Consider the following 17,258-nt stretch of genomic DNA (forward strand, 5'->3'; position numbering starts at 1 on the left):
CGAATAGGAGGGGGGAAAACGTAAGAGGAAACCTCACTACAAAGTGACCCAGAAATAATGGAGAAAATTGTGGGATGGAGTGTTCTGCTTTCCCAGATTAGCTTGGGAAATCTCTGCCGCGAATTCAAACTCTTTCAGTCCCCTTTTGCCTTTACCCTTCACGCGCAGAGATACAATACAGTATTGATGATGTGCTACCAAAAAAAAAACACACACACACAAAACAATGGCGTTGAGATTGTGGTAGGTTTGCCTTCAGTACAAATGAATCTTCTTCGTACTGTATTATTGACTGTTGGAAGAAATGTCCATCTGGGTTCAGTTCCAAGTGGGGAAAAATATAGATTCACGGAGGCTGTTTGGAAAGATTGTTTAACGGTGGACAGGATGACATGGCTTGGAGCTCCTGGGTGAAAAGGGGAGAGATGCTTAGAGTCCTTGGGTTTTATGCTCTCTCTGGGCTTTGAACTTCCTGAAGCACAGGAAGAGTATCCCGATTGGTTGCTGTCAGAGGTCATTACTAGCTTTGGAGTTTGTCTGTGTGCTACGTTTGGTTGAAACTTGGTGGGTGGTGCAATGAAGGGCAATGAAACGGCTCTGCCTGAAGGGGGGGTAGATCTTTGTTATGTAGAATAGACTGGCTCAGGCCTTAATGGCCCATTAACAAAGGGGGAGGGCTGGGTTTAAGCCTCTCTGAGTTTCTACTTCTCTTTTTAGGGGAAATGTTCTGCCTTTTTAATGTTTCCTAAAGTATTTCATTTTCTAGGAAAGGGTTGGGTTTTAACTTCCCACATGACCTAGCATTGCATGTGAGGACATCTCAACCAAAGTAGCCCCCCAAAGGGCCTTCAAATACACAGAATTCATTCAGAGACAGCACAGAGGGGATTTGGATTATTTGTTTATAAGAGCTAAACCTGTCAAACTAGGAGGCTGCGAGTTCTAGTCCTGCCTTAGCCCCGAAAGCCGACTGGGTAACTTTGAGCCAGTCACTCTCTCTCTCTCAGCCTAAACCAGGGGTGTCCAAACTTGACAACTTTAAGACTTGTGGACTTCAACTCTCAGAATTCCCCAGCCAGCTCTGCTGGCTGGGGAATTCTGGGAGTTGAAGTCCACAAGTCTTAAAGTTGCCAAGTTTGGACACCCCTGGCCTAAACCCACCTCACAGGGTTGTAGTTGTGGGGAAAGGAGGAGGAGGAGGAAGGACTATTATGTATATTTGCTGCCTTGAATTTCTTATGAAACAATAAAGGTAGGAGGGAAATCTAATAAATAAAAATACACATGAAATGGATCCGAGTCCCATTTCATATGCTACCAGGATCCAAGCTGTTCAAATTAGCATTAGTAGAAAGAATTGTATTGAAATCAAGTCAGTGGTCGCTTCCTACCGGTTGGGACTGGTTTGGCTGAACCGGAAGTGGTTTGGCAGCCTGGGTCGCTGGAACTGGCAGCGACCCAGGCCTGCCACGCCCCTGAAGCGGTTCTCCAGATGGCACTGTAGACGCATGTGCAGAAGCAAAAAAACAAAAAAGCTGTAGGTGCCGCCCATCTTGTTTTTTTACTTCTGCGCATGTGCAGAACAATTTTTTATTGCACTCCGCATGCACGCGCAGTGCGCCCATGAGCAAACTGGCAGTAGCGCCTGCCGGAACCCACCCCTGAATCAAATATGTGCTTATGTCCCATATTGGTTTATTGCAGTGCACATATAGCAGGGGTGTCCAAACTTGGGAACTTTAAGACTTGTGGACTTCAACTCCCAGAATTCCCCAGCCAGCCATGCTGGCTGGGGAATTCTGGGAGTTGAAGTCCACAAGTCTTAAATTACCAAGTTTGAACACCCCTGACATATAGCAATCTGGGTGGGGGAGTGGGGTGGGCCATGTGAGAGAATCCAAATGAAGTTCTAAGAACAAAAGAACAAAACACTGTTATGGTTATATAGAATTACAAGGGCTTCTAATATCAGGCCCTTTTGCACCCCCGATCCAGAAAAAAACACCACCAAAAGGTATTTCAGAACAGCTTTAATACAGTTCTAGATCAATGAATAGCCAGTCATAGCTAGCAAATACTTTGGTTCTGCTATTTGAGTCTTTTTAAAGCTGACCACACATAGCTGAAGTTAGATGAGCATGGTGTTATGTTATAATGCTGGCAGATAATCCTCGCTTTAGGAAGTATCAGCCTGGATCTCTGGGCAAGTTTGCCTATCACAAAACAACCCCAGGGAAAACAAGGAAATATTTCTGGCAGAGGCGGCTTGATCTTCAGGCCAATATTCTACAAGCCCACAAACAGGCAAGGAGATTCAAAAACCAGCACAGAATTGTTTCCTGTGCTATCTGGGTATTGAATGCAGAGCTTCAAATTTGATCCCTCTGCCTCCTTCCCTAGATACGGGAAAGGAGCAGACGGCATGGAATAAAGGAACACCCGCAGCTGCTTGTCATCTCCGCTCAAGGTGACTATCACAAAAGACAGTCGGTGGCTGCTGGTTATAGTAAAGGAAGCAGAGACATCATTGGGGCAATCAGCTGTCAGAAGGGCTGCTTCTGTTCAGAAGCGATGTTGCTTTAAGAGTTGGCGCTTTGCCTGGCTCCATCCTTTTCCATGGTGATTGATTCAGTCTTTGGCTTCTCCCCAAGTCCCCGTATAAACTTCCTCTGTTAGCAGACTTTCCACTGTGTGTGGCTCAAGGCATGAAGATCATATACTCTGCCATCTCCTATTTCTTTCTTGCTCCTTGGCCTTTCTAGCCCTCTTGTTTTCAGTATCTCTATGTATCCTCCATAGCTATTCAGGGTTTCCTTTTGAAAACTCTCTTAGTTCTTTGACACAATTTTATATTGCCTTTGAATCGTTCCCTGGGTGGAAGAAGGGCTTAGAACCTTCTCTGAAGGACCCTTTTCTGGGTCATGTATGATTCTCATATAATATTTCATGTGGTGCGCTAAAAATACGTAAAGCAAAGCAATGCATCAGGATGCTGGTCCAGAGCTATCTAGTGCAGTCTGCAGATAGTTTTGGAGCCTGATAACGAACAGACCGAAGTACAGTTGGAGCTTCTAATGGTTGTCTGAAATTTTGCATTTCAGAGAATATTGATAAACCAAGAGAATATAAGACATCCCAATTTTCTGCAGTTGCCCTGCTTTTCCACATCCTGCAGTAATTGGAATGTCAGCCTGAGTGAGACAGAAGAAAACTCACTCCCAGAATCGAGGCAAGATGTACAGAAATGTTGGGCTCTCTTGCTTGCAGAGGCAAAGATGTGAGGAAGTCAAGGAGATACAGTAGAAAGGAGAGATGAGAGTCAAAATGACTCGTTCAAGTCAAAAGCGGTAGAAGCTGATTTGGTTGATAAGAGGAAGTCTGAATGAATTCTGTGATCTACGATAACCACCAGATATTTGCCTTCCGGACTCTCCTTTTAAATATTAGCTCTTTCATGAAAAACAGCAGCGATGGTTGCCAAGTAGGTGGGATGCCATGCAGCATACTTAACTGCAGGTCGCGTGCTCTGTTACTGCTGTGGCAGATCCCCTATGAAAGATGCTGAGGATATGTTTTTGAGGCACCTTAAGTGGTATGCAGCCAAACCCAAATGCCCCATAATTAGGATCAGGTAGGCTTGCCGAGCACTGGGTCCAGGCGCTTTGGCCTGGCTCCCAGTAAAGGATAATGCTGGAATAACGGTTGTTGCTGTCTCCTCCAAAGACATAGATCCTCTTCCTCCAGCAGGCAACACCAGGGTAAGAGATAGCTATGGGAAGCAATGGGACAGAGATGCTCGGATTGGTTGTACCATCTCTGAGCAAGCAAATACAACGCTGGGTGAAGTGACGGATTCCTTGAGCATCCTCTCCGGAGAGCCCGCCAACCACAAAGATGTTGTTGCCCAGGGTGACGGCACTGGCTTCATAAAATTCCAAGGCTGTGGGGATCTGGGACCAGGCTCCTGACGTGACATCATAAACCAGGAATCCCTTGTGGGGAATGGGCAAGTCAGAGTCACCCATCTCTCCACCAATGAGGTATAGTTTGCTCCTGAGTGCCGTGGAAGCAAAATAGGACAGTGCAAAGGGAAGGCTAGTGATGGTCATCCATTCTTCTTGCTCCAAGTCATAGGTCTCTGCAGTTATCAGTGTCCCTGTCGCATCCCAGCCACCAGCAACGTACAGCTTTTTCTTGCACACGAGGAAAGCATGCCAAGCTCGACCTGCTGACATGGAGGGGAGCTGGGACCAGCAGCCCCCGAGTGTGTCATATACAACTAGGTTGTCAGAATACGAACCATCTAAATGCTGCCCACCAGATATGTAGAGTTTATGGCCCATGGAGGTACAACTGGGAGAGGTCACTGATTTCAGGTCAGGGAGCTGATCCCACTGATCAATGGAAGGGTCAAAGAAATGCACGTGAGAATCCAACTTCTCATCCTCGAAATTGACTTCACTCCATTTTGGGAGACCCACGCACACCATTCCTTCGTGATACATGCCATGCCTCAGCCCTCTACTTGCCCACAACCTTTCCTCCACACTAAGCTCCTCCCAAGGGAGGCGCACACACTCATAAAATTCTTCTGTTTGAGCCCGGACCTCAGCCAGTTCCTCTGGGGTCAAGAGGGGAAGGCGGACATAATCCATAAGTGTTGCAAACTTTGGGAGACGCTCAGCAAGATTAAAGGTGACCCAGCGGCGCACAGCTCTGTACACAATCAGTTCGGAGTCCACTGCCAGGATCTCTGAAGCAATAATGGTAATCAGGATACCAACATCCAAGTACAAGAAAGTAGGAAGCTCTGAGAGGTGCTCAAAGTGAAAAGCAATGTAACTTGATGTTGAGTGGAGTAGAGGGCGGTGATTGTGGGAATACGACAGCACATAAAGCTCCAGACAATTCTCCATTGAAATCCTTTCTCTGAGAAATCTGTAAAGAGCAAGAGAGAGGACGCAATAGACTTTGGTAAAAACGAACCTTGAACACTTAAGTCTCATTTTGTGTAATTGCTTGTTACATTGTGATTAGATTAGTTTTTATTGTATTTTATTGTACTCTTAAGTAATTCTGATACTCAAAAGGGCAGGGCACATATCTTTTTAATAAAAATGGTAAATTAAAAGGAATTAGACAAATTAGGAAGATCTGTAAGAGGTATTGGATGTGATTGATAGAGCCTTTAGCAACGAAGACACAGATTGCTACAAAATGGTGTGGTCCCCATAATGGATTTTGTCATGACATTGGAAAATAGCACTAGCAATAGCACTTAGACTTATATACCGCTTCACAGTGCTTGACAGCCCTCTCTAAGCGGTTTACAGAGTCAGCCTATTGCCCCCAACAATCTGGGTCCTCATTTTACCCACTTCGGAAGGAGAAAAGGCTGAGTCAATTTTGAGCCTGGTGGGATTCGAGCTGCCAAATTGCAGTCAGCTGGCAGTCAGCAGAAGTAGCCTGCAGTACTGCACTCTAACCACTGTGCCACTGTGGCTCATATGGTGGCAAAATAGCAATTAAGCAGAGTCTGCTGGCATCCTAGAGTAGTCAAACTGGTATTGTCCAGAAATTTGGGTTTCAATTCCCCTCAATGCCAGCTAATTTGGCTAATAACACAAGGGATTGTATGTGTGCTAGCTCAATACTTCCAGAAGTTACCAAAATCCTGGTATTTCTGGGCATTGCCCCAAAGCAGGATTTGATATGGAACTATTTCTCTGGGACACATTAAGAACAAGATCTTAAGGCCTATAAAAACCATCCTTTTCACTGATTTAGACATGTAAATAAACTGATTTAGATTCCTTCCTATACCTGGTGATAATGTCTAGTGCAGAAGTAATCTGAAGTCTACTGGCCGCAGTGAACAGTTCTTCTGCCTCTTCTCCAAGAAGCAGCAATTCCCCAGTGTAGACATAATCCAGGAGACTCTGGAGGCAAGTGGCTGATAAGTCCATAAGCACAATTTCTCCTTCCCGTGATTCTTTGAAGGTGCTAGTAAGCATGCGCTGGAAGTAGAGGCTGACTGAAGCTAAGAGTATTCTTAAGGGGAAGCAATCAGAAGAAAGAGAAAGCAGTAATCATTGTGGAAAGGTACACACTCTTTGCAAGAAAATTGTTCTAGTTTAATTCACCGTATCTCCAAGATCTCTGGCCTGGCACTTTCTTAGTTTTACCTCCCGGGGATTTATTTTAATTGGGTTTGGGTTTTTAATTGGGGATGTTTTTAGGGTTTTAGAATATATTTATTTCTTGTACAGCCTATCTCCTCCATCCAAATGCATTTAATTGTTTTATGATTGTATTTTTATCTGCATTGACTGTACACCGCCCCGAGTCCCTTTTTGGGAGAGGGGGCGGTCTAGAAATCCAAATAATAATAATAATAATAATAATAATAATAATAATAATAATAATAATAATAATAATAATAATAATAATAATAATAATAATAATAATAATAATAATAATAATAATCTCAAAAAGCAGTGCTTCCCACTTTCATCTCATTTCCTAAATTTAGATTAAATTTCAAAGGGGGAAAAATTGCATAGGAACTCCTCTTATTTAGGATTTTTTCCCCCAGTTTCATGGACATGGCCAAACACAGAAGCTTCAAAATGACAGAATGATGTGTAAGAAATGAACAGTGTCAGCAGTTTTGCCCTTTGACTGTCAAGAGAAGTTTTTAAAAATTCAATCACCTTGAGAATAAGCCAGAAAATCAGAAACAGAAACTGCAAACAACCTTTTTTTGTAGAAACCGTATAGAAGATTTAAATTCATTTATGGACATCAGTTGCCTACCTATGGCATGGAAACCTTCTCCCCTCAGCCACCAGGGTGATATCACAGAGCTGTTGACCCTGATACAACTCCTTGATGCCTACAGGGGTAGAAGAGATGATGCAACTCATTGAAAGGGATTGAGGAAGGAAAAAAAATATGAAATTGTACTTCCACACATCACAAAACAATGGAGCCAGTTTGGTCCAGATATTAAGACGCTAGTCTAGAAACCAGGAGACTGCGAGTTCAAATCCTGCCTTAGGCATGAAAACTGACTGGATGACTTTGGGCCAGTCACTCCCTCTCAACCCAACTCGCTTCACAAAGTTGTTTTGGGAGAAATAGGAGGAGGAAGGAGTAATAGCATATTCACCACCTTGAGTTATTTATAAAAATAAAAAAGAGGGGGTATAAATAAATAAGTATATAAGAATATATTCCTGTAAGGGGCCAAGCACTCTGGTGGTATTTCTTCAGAACAGAATATAATCTTGCTGGAGTATGGCACGTTTGCCATTTTATGACATATTAGATTCTAAAAAGTCTTCATTTGAAGGAAGACGCATCAGGATTAAGCTTCTGAACTCTGTTTTATCTTAGAATAAATGAAGCAATTAAAAAAAAACAAAAGTCTCAGTATGCATTTGAAAGATTCCTTTCTCTAAGCTCTGGATTTATGAGAATTTCAGAATATCCAGGACTGAAAGAAACAGCTTTCTAGCAAATACCAAGGTCTTGCTAACCAGTAATTATTGACAGTAAAATATTCCAGTATTGGGAGTCCTGTAAACAGCTTGGATTCTTCAGCTTGGTTGCTAGGCAAACAGATTGAATATCCAAGGGATACAAATGTGCATGTAGAATCACATTTTACACATTGACCGGTATGGAAGCTTATCACTTTTGCCAACACTTGAAAATATTTTACCCTGAGGGATGCAAGGGAAACACTCAGAAATGATCCAACCTTACCCTGCCCAATGGAGTGCCTCAGGGGGGAGTCCTGGCTGGAAGTCTCATCTAACTGCATCTCTTTGTCCCTCAGAAAGTCTGTAGCATCAGTCATTGTCCATCTAAAGATACAGAATATTAGGTGATGCTGTTGAGTTTACGAAGCAGGAGGGGAGATTGGTTGGGAAGGGAAAAGAATGCTATCATTGTCATATGTTCGTATGGAGATCCTTTAAATCACCTCTGAAAAAAGAGGCCCTTTTAAAGGGAAGATATATAAAGCCAGGTATCATCTGTTGCCTTCTGGAAAGGATTTTCTAAATATTCCAACAGTGGTGTGCTTTGCAAAGATTTAACAAAAGCCACGCATGGTGCTATGAACTTAAGCCAAAAATTAGGAACTCTAGGCTTATTCTAGATGGAACTTAAAGGTCTTGTACATCATTTAGCCAGGGACGTGCGGTCAGGGGAGGCAGGGGAGGCAGAGCCTCACCTCTCATCATGAAATAATATATAATAATAATATATATTTCCTCCCATCCCTTTTACACGGCTCCCGCTAAGCTCCGGTAAGGAGAAGAGCCTTTGGGGAGTGAAGAGGAAGAGGAGGGAGGAGGAGGAGGAGGAGGTGCGCGCCTGGGGCGGTGCCAGCTGGGCAACCAGCGGAGGCAGGAGGGTTCTCGGAAGCGCCAATAACCTTCCTGCCTCCGCTGTACTTTGCGTGCTCCTCGCGACTGCAATAGACGTCCAGAAGTGGCAGGGGCTGTTGGGCTGGAAGCCCAAACCACATTAGCCACAAAAGCCGCTTCTGGACGTCTATTGCAGTCGCGAGGAGCGCGCGAAGTCCAGCAGAGGCAGCAAGGTTCTCGTCGTTCCCCAGTCGCTTTCGTGGCTTTGTCATCAAGACGAAGTCCGGGAGTGCCGACAACATTTCTGCCTCCGCTGGACTTCGTCTTGATGATGTCGCCGCAGCTGCCGGGCGCGGACAGACGGAGGTAGCCAGAGTGGCGCCAAGGCAGTCCGGCGGGCAAGCGACCGAGGATCAGGCTGCCTGATCCTCCATTGCTCGCTTGCTCACTCTTTCGTCCGCCCGGACCGCCTCGGTGTCGCTCTGGCTACCTCCGTCCGGCCGTGTCCAGCAGCTGTGGCGACATCATCAAGACGAAGTGGCTTGGAGGCGAAGTGCTTTTCAGTGCTTTTCTGTGCGTCTGGCATTTAGGTAGATAGCCGGATGTCCTAAACACCAGACACACAGAAAAGCACTGAAAAGCAGCTGCTGTTGGGGACCGCAGAGCACGAGCCGGCGGAGCGTGCTCGGGAAGGCGGGGAATGGTATCACGTGTGCTGGAGGCTGAGGCAGCCTCAGCCTCCAGCACAAGTGGTCCCATTCACCGCCTTCCTGATGACGTCACCAGCCTCACCAGTCATAAACCTCACCGCACGTCACTGCATTTATCCAATTGTTTTCTTTTACATAGTCACCCATATCCTCCCCCTCCCCGAGAACCAAGGTGCAAATAATAAAATCAAGTTGTTTATTGTGATAATGTAATTAAAGCCTCACCCGCTATATGCATCACATATTTGATGCTTGCAAAAAATTTTTTACGGAACTCAGTTGTTGGGTCATGGCAGCTTTTCTGACCCATCCCTCACCCACAACTGTTTAAAAGCAGTAGATATTTCCTTCCTTTGTAGCATGGGAAACTCACCTCAGAAGAATCCAATCTTAAACAGGCTTACACTAATTTATAAAACAAAACGCCCAATCCTCCAATTCCTCAATTCATTCCCCATTCATGTATGACAACATCCCTTCCGGTTTCCGTCAGCTAGGCCTTTAATGTCAGGGTTCCAAGTAACACCCCAACGGATGCTTGCTTTCCTTTAAATGTTAAACGTCTCCATCTTTTGTTAAGCCATGGCAATATTGCTCGAGGACATTTGGTCTAAATAGCTTCTCACCCAGGTGGATGCTCTGTGCACAACTATGTGCCTAAAGTGATATCTGTTGATGGTTGTAGAAACTTTCTTCAGCTAAATGTGGTGTTAAATATTTGTTTCTGGCACCTGAGCTTCCATTTTGCCTCTGGGGCCTCCTTTTTGTTTCTGGAGGCGATGTTGAAATTTGAAGTTCTTTCAAAACCAGAATTATGCCCACCTGCTATATGGGATGTGAAAAGCCAGGAGCTTTGAAAACACCCAGGTGAGGAATAAACAGGTGGGTGGGCAAACAGCAGGTAGGTTGCTAAGGTAATGCATCATCCTGTGGGGTGGGATATATCAGCTTAGTTGCCCAGGTGACCAGGGCACCATTCTATTCCACCAGGTCTAGTTCAGGCAGGAAATGAGGAGAGAAAAGTGAGAGTCTTCTTGGGTGCCATGGCAACAGAAGATGCTCTAGGAAGCTCAAGATGTGTGGGAGCATCACATGAAGAACTGAAATAGTGGAAGACAAATACAAATATATCTGGGATACATATTAAGTAGGGTGGTGTGTAAAAAAAATGTAATAGAAGGAGGAACTGGCACTTTCCAGGAATGAGAGCAATAAAGTTTCCCCACCAGCAGTGATATTTAGCTCGGTTTCTTGTAAAAGAAGAAAACATTAAATCTGGGATTAATGGGAAAGGTACCCAGAATTACCTATGATAATTCTGTAAATTCTGAGATCAAGGATTAGCCAAATCCCATGAATTTTGGTGATCTCCTTGCTGTTCCTCAGCAGTAGCTATTTTTCAACCAATTTGCTTGAGGGATGACTGAGGTAGTTGACTGAATTATTTCTCAGCATCCTGGTCACTACGTTTGTTCCTTGGGCACTTAGCAACTGCTACCTTTCCCTTGAATGTCTCCTAGCAACTCAGCACCTGATGTGGTACACGCGCAAATAAACCTGATAAAAGTATAGAGGAGGAAAGAAGGTTGCACGGGGACTGGGCAGGCAGATCAGACTAGTCTAAGCCAAAATGGAGGATAGCTAGGTTGTGCCAGCTATTGTCCTGAGAATGTTGTGTGAGGAAAGGCACCATGTCAAGCCATGCTAAGGTATGCCTAGGTATTACTAGAGGTTTTTAAGAAGAGATTGGACAGCCAAACAATGCTATAGGGTCTCCTGCTTGAGCAAGGTATTGGGCTATAAAATCTCCAAGATCCCTTCCAATTCTGTTATTCTGTATAATGGCTTATTTTGCAAATAACAATTGTGTTTTATTGATCCAAGATTAGCTGCTTTTGATGTGTTATGTAAATCTAGGGAAAAGTGGGTGGATAATACCCACTAACTAAATATGGTTACTTTTAAATAAAGTTAAGTGAGTCAACTGAGGAATTAATTATGAGAGTCCCTTCTGATTTAATCATACCTGCCACCGCCATATGGCAAAGGTGAATTTGATTATTTTTTGGAAGGGCTCTGGAAGCCATAAGGATTTATGATTCAGATCCGATCCTTTGCCCACCCCCATCCCCAATTATGCATCTAAGTAACATCCTATGCATGTGATTCGTGGCAACCTCATCCATGTTGGTGGCATACTACAAGCTGGGGACATATGCTGGCTAATGCATTTCTAATTTTCAGCTAATTCTGAAGAAGCACTCAAATAGCAAGGAGAAACATAAATACAGCTGTCTAACCCGGTTGGCCTCAGCTTTGACTATGCATATTTTTAGTCTGCTATCAATGCACAAAAAGAAGGGAGGACAGAATATAATTAAGCAATCAGCCACTTACTGAGGTGGATTCAGCAGGAGATAAGAATGATTGTTCTAGAATTACAAGAGAACTCGTAGAGTGCTGTGTGTGTGAAAACAGAAAATTTTCTTCCCTGCAAGTCTGCAAATCTTTGGGAAATAGATGCCCTCCCACAAGCATTCAAATGAGTTATTCCCCAAAATTAGCTTTTCTAAATGTTGAATATTCACTAGATCCCTGAAGTTTTCAACACTGGCAGGATATCTGTTGATATAAGAGAGCAGCTATTGGTTTCAGGGTTGTGGAATAATTTTTAAAAAATATTTTGAAGCAAGCCATGATAATAAAAGCAATTTTCTTAGAATGTATCTTTTAAAAGTATATTCTTTTCATTCTTGAATGCATTGCATTTGATAATGAAAATGTAGTTGTTAGTAGGTTGTTTATTTCTTTACTTGATTTATACACCTGCTAATAGGCATTGTTGACATGCAAAAATGACCTCTAGTTGTCAATGTTTTACAAATGATAGCACTGTAAGGATTTCATAACTGACATGACAAAATCACATAACCAACAGAAGTTGAACTTCTAGGAATCCTCCTAGCAATTCTTGCCATTTTTCTTCAACTAAAATATGGGCCAAAGAGTTTAAACTATGTGTAGAGGATCAGAAAATAAAAATTAAAAAAGAAAATAAGCAAACAAGTTTATCATAAAGAAAAATATTGCAATATGATAAATACTGAACAGTCATTAAATGAGAATCTAACTAACCAATTAAGTAAGAACATGACGTAACCGTGGAAGAAGGAAAAATATAAAATTCTTTTATCTGACTGCAATTAAATAATGAGTTCCTATCTTTGGTGATGTTTAATAGTCTTTTGGATTGGATAGTTTTTCTTTTGGAAATGTTTACCGATGTAATGCATTATTTTGTAACATTTACATCAAACAAGGTGTTATTATTTCTGGTAATGTTTAACAGCTTAATGGCATTGATTACTAGTCGGGCCCCACCCAGGGGCCTAGGACGTCGTGAAGTATTTTCGTAATATACGTGTGGATCCAAGCAGTGCAGCTTTTTGCATTTGACTGATGGTGATTTTGTCAAGTTTTAACTGTTTTAAATGTAATTCCAGTGCTTTTGGAATAGCACCCAGTGCGCTGATTACCACTGGAATTACCACTGCTGGTTTGTGCCATATTATGATGATGATGATGATGATGATGATGATGATTATGATGATTATGATTATGCAATGCTTAATGGTTAAGAGAGAGAAGAAGGGCATTTAAATAAAATACAAAGAAGGATTGTAAACTTCTTTTGTTACATGTTGTTATTTTTTACGGGACCTTTGCTGATTAATAAGGAGAGCTGAAGATTTCGAGATGATTTATAATAAATGAGGTGAGGTATGGAATGAAGCTGTATCTGGTTGTTTTTTAAGAGGCAGGGATAAATTGTGAATCTTGAATATGTTTGCTGAGGATGAGAAAGAATGTTTCTTTTTCTTACAATCTTTTTTTGGGAAGGGATTCGCCCCCCTTTTTGCTCTGTGTGTGTGTGTGTGTGTGCGTGTGTATGTGTTTCTGTGTCTTTCTTTGAATGCATTTGGGTTGTATATGTATGTACACATATGTATAGTATGTGTGTGTGTATGTATATATGTGTGTGTCTATACATATACATACACACACATATATGGTTTTTGTATTCATCATTTTATATAATTCTTAATAAAATTATTGAAGAAAAAGAACACAAAGTAGCCCTGATTTAAATAGGCTATACAACCTAGCTGTGTGTGCCTTTGATTTATTTAAAAGTTTTCTTACGTTCAGTGAAGATTGTTCCATAATAAGTTGTGCATAATCTACCATTAAAAATCATGCTAAGGATTTCTCCCCCTCCATTAATTATTGACATTACAGATGGCAATAATTTTCATCTGGAGCCCAACAGACAGAAAGGAAAATGTAAGCCTTTCCATTTTAGTCAATTCCCAATAGTTCTCTCTTTTCAAACAATCAATCAGAATAGAGTTTGAAGGGATTGTAGAGGTCTTCTAGTCCAACCCCCTGCTCAAGCAGGAGACCCTGTAACCTTTCAGACAAGTGACTGTCTGAAGAGACTGTCCGGTTTCTTTAAAAAATGCAGTGATGAAGCACTAACAACTTCTGAAGGTAAGCTATTCCCCTGGTTAATTGTTCTCACTGTTAGGAAGTTTCTCTTTAATTCCAGGTTGCTTCTCTCCTTGATTAGTTTCCAACCATTGTTTCTTGTCTTGACCTATGGTGCTTTGGACAGTAAGTTGACCCCCTCTTCTTTGTGGCAGCCTTTCAAATAGTGGAATATTGCTATCATGTCCCGCCTAGTTTTTCTTTTCTCTAAATGGCCATACCAAATTCCTGCAACCATTCTTCATATGTTTTAGTCTTCAGGCCCTTAATGAACTTAGTTACTCTTCTCTGAACTTTTTTTCAAAGTCCCAACATCTTTTTTTGTAATGTGGTGTTCAAAACTGGATGCAGTATTCCAGGTGTGGTCTAACTAAGGTATTACTAAAGTGATAGTAATAATTCATTTGATTTTTTTTTCTGAAAAAAAATTATTGGTTTTTAAAAAATTTTGGGGAAAAGGGTAGGTGGATATACAAAAAAAATTTTTGGCAGCTCCATCATGCTAGAGGTAGGAATCTCTCCAATTCTCACCACTTTTTACAGAAAAAAAAACAAAAGATAAAAGATAAGCAGAAACAACATCTTACTCTGTTACTTCCGACGATATGGACAGGTTGCGTAGGCAACTGCGAGCCACCACATGTTTACTGGACCCCTGTCCCTCCTGGCTTGTACTGGCATCCTGGGAGGTCACACGAGGCTGGCTCCAGGAGTTAGTCAACGCTTCTTTGAGTGAGGGGTTCCTGCCGGCCGTCCTGAAAGAGGCGGTGGTGAGGCCCCTCCTCAAGAAGCCTTCCCTGGACCCAGCCTTGTTAGCCAACTACCGTCCCGTCTCCAACCTTTGCTTTCTGGCGAAGGTTGTAGAGAGTGTGGTGGCACAACAGTTTCCACGCCACTTGGAGGAAACTGATTATCCTGGTCCTATTAGACCTCTCGGCAGCTTTTGATACCATCGACCATGGTATCCTATTGCATCGACTGGAGGGGTTGGGGCTGATGGGCACCGTTTTGCGGTGGTTCTCCTCCTACCTCTCTGGCCGAGCCCAATTTGTATTGGCAGGGGGGCAGAGGTCGACCTCGAGGCTGCTCACTTGTGGGGTGCCACAAGGGTCGGTCCTCTCGCCTCTCTTGTTCAATGCATATATGAAGCCGCTGGGCGAGATCATTCGTGGGTTTGGGGTAGATTACCATCCGTACGCGGATGACACCCAGCTGTACATCTCTACCCCAAACCACCCCAACGATGCCATTGAAGTGATGTCCCGGTGTCTGGAAGCCGTACGGATCTGGATGGGAAGTAACAGACTCAGGCTCAACCCATCCAAGACTGAGTGGCTGTGGCTACCGGCGCCCCGGTTCAACCCGCTTACTCCATCACTGGCCATTGGGGGCGAACATCTGGCCCCCGTGGATCGGGTATGCAATTTGGGCGTCCTTCTAGATACCCGGCTGTCAATGGACGACCATGTGACAGCCGTGGCCAGGGGGGCGTTTCACCAGGTTCGCCTGGTGTGCCAATTGCGTCCCCTATTGAACCGGAGTGCCCTTCGCACAGTCACTCATGCACTTGGGACGTCCCGGCTAGACTACTGCAACGCTCTCTACATGGGGCTCCCCTTGAGATGCACCCGAAGGCTGCAGTTGGTTCAGAATGCGGCCGCGTGGGTAGTTTCGGGAGTCTTTAGATACTCCCACGTAACACCTCTCCTGCGTGAGCTACACTGGCTGCCTGTGGCTTTTCGGGTGCGTTTCAAGGTGTTGATTATCATCTTCAAAGCGCTCCATGGCACAGGACCTAGCTATTTGCGGGATCGTATCCTGCCCCATACATCCCTTCGGCCGATTCGCTCACACAGAGAGGGACTCCTCTGGGTGCCGTCCACTAGGCTGTGCCAGCGTGCAACGCCCAGGGGAAGGGCCTTCTCTGTGATGGGCCCAACCCTCTGGAATGACCTTCCCCCTGACATTAGAACGACTACGGACCTCCGCTCCTTCCGCCGGAAACTCAAAACCCACCTGTTTCATCTAGCCGGCCTGGCCTAATTCCAGCTTTCCCTCCTCAGTTTGTATTTTTAAATTTTATGGTTTGGTTTTAAGGTTTAAGTTTTTAATTCTTATAAATTTGTACAGGGGATATTTAATTCAATTTTAGTTATGTATATTATCGAGTGTATGGTTTTTAAATTTGTACCTGTACACCGCCCTGAGTCCCTTCGGGGAGAGGGGGCGGTCTAGAAGTTTAATAAATTAAATTAAATTAATTAATTATACATTGTATCAACCATGTGTTCAATCATCTCTTTTGCCACTTTCTAATATATCAACAATTAAAATGATATTCCAGATGTATTTATTTTTGTGACCTGAGTCTTTCCGTTATTGTTCCCTCCCCCCTGTCCCCAGGCAGAGCCGCAGCCCCTCCCTCCTTCATGTCTTGTGTTTTGTCGCCTTTTTCACTACTTCTTATATTTCCGTCCTCTAGGAGGGCACTATGTTTTTTAATGAAGGCCTCTGTCTCCACGACTGTGTTAATTCTAATTCTGTTTCCCTCCCAGAAGATCAGCATTCCTTCTGGCAATAACCATCTAAACCAAATTCCCTTATTATATAATTTCTTTGATAAGGAGGAATACTTCCTCCTCTTATCTCTTATTTTTTTCAGAATTTGCTTAAGAATGGCAATTTCTTTATCTTTATATTTTAGTGATCCACCTCTCTGAGCCCCTAGAATCTCATCCCTCGTGGTCTTCCTAAGAAATTTAACATGTATTTCCCTTGGAACATTATGTGTTCTGGCATATGCTGAATTAATCCATATCCCACCACAACTGTTCTTTATCTCTTTTAATATATTCTGTGAAAATTGTACTCATAATATCCACATAATTCATGTGATTTTGATTCAATGCCTCTGTTTATGCAACCAAGAATTGTTAGGTTGTTGGTTTGAGCTCTGAGCTTGGCAATTTGGTTGCAAACGTTTCATCACCGTTCGAGGAGACATTGTCAATGCATTAATTCAAAGCTCACGGACGATGTCTTTTCAAATGGCAATGAAACATTTGCAAACAAATTGCGAAGTTCGGCACTCAAACCAACAGCCTAACTACCAACCCAAGCTACTAATATTCAAACATATTTCAACCAAGGATTGTATTAGCTTTTTCGGCCGCCGCCGCACATTGCTAGCTCATATTTAAGTGATCATCTGTTTTTATTGCCTTCAATTTTGCTGAGGGAGAAGGATTCTCCCTCAACCCTTTAGCAGGATATAAAAGAACAATTTCATCAGAAACATGTCTGGGAAAGAAATGAAAATTGTCCCCCCCTAACTAGTGAAAACAAGCGTATTGTCAGGGTTCCAAATAGCATCCAAAAGTAAATTAAAAAAAAAAAAGATAATATGGCTGCAGGCCTGACACATATGTATGATTATGAATTATCCTCCTCCTGTATATTGACTAGCTGTCAATCTGTATTAGGCCGTGACTGCAGCCATTGATAGAAGCCTCATCTCTGTACATTTTTGGAACATGGACAACCATCAAAGACCTGGTTTTCTCCAGAACTGACATCAGTCTCTGCTTGTTCAGAGGGATAGATTTCTACATCCATTTACAAG

The 17,258-nt window shown here is 43.0% G+C and overlaps 2 protein-coding genes across 2 annotated transcripts in view; one reads left to right on the plus strand and one right to left on the minus strand.

The window, feature by feature from the left end:
• The window catches only part of SRRM3 (serine/arginine repetitive matrix 3), a 219,489-nt gene that overhangs the window by 102,016 nt on the left and 100,215 nt on the right, over window positions 1–17,258 (plus strand). The gene's annotated exons all lie outside the window — the stretch shown is intronic.
• LOC309385742 (kelch-like protein 6) lies at window positions 3,507–7,864 on the minus strand (the record flags this gene model as incomplete). Its single annotated transcript, XM_081940446.1, has 4 exons — window positions 3,507–4,938; window positions 5,824–6,051; window positions 6,817–6,895; window positions 7,771–7,864. The coding sequence occupies 4 exons, from the start codon at window positions 7,862–7,864 to the stop codon at window positions 3,507–3,509; spliced, it is 1,833 nt and encodes a 610-aa protein (XP_081796572.1).

Source organism: Natrix helvetica (assembly GCF_964273705.1).
Source record: "Natrix helvetica genome assembly, chromosome: 2".
Classification (NCBI taxonomy): Eukaryota; Metazoa; Chordata; class Lepidosauria; order Squamata; family Natricidae; genus Natrix; species Natrix helvetica.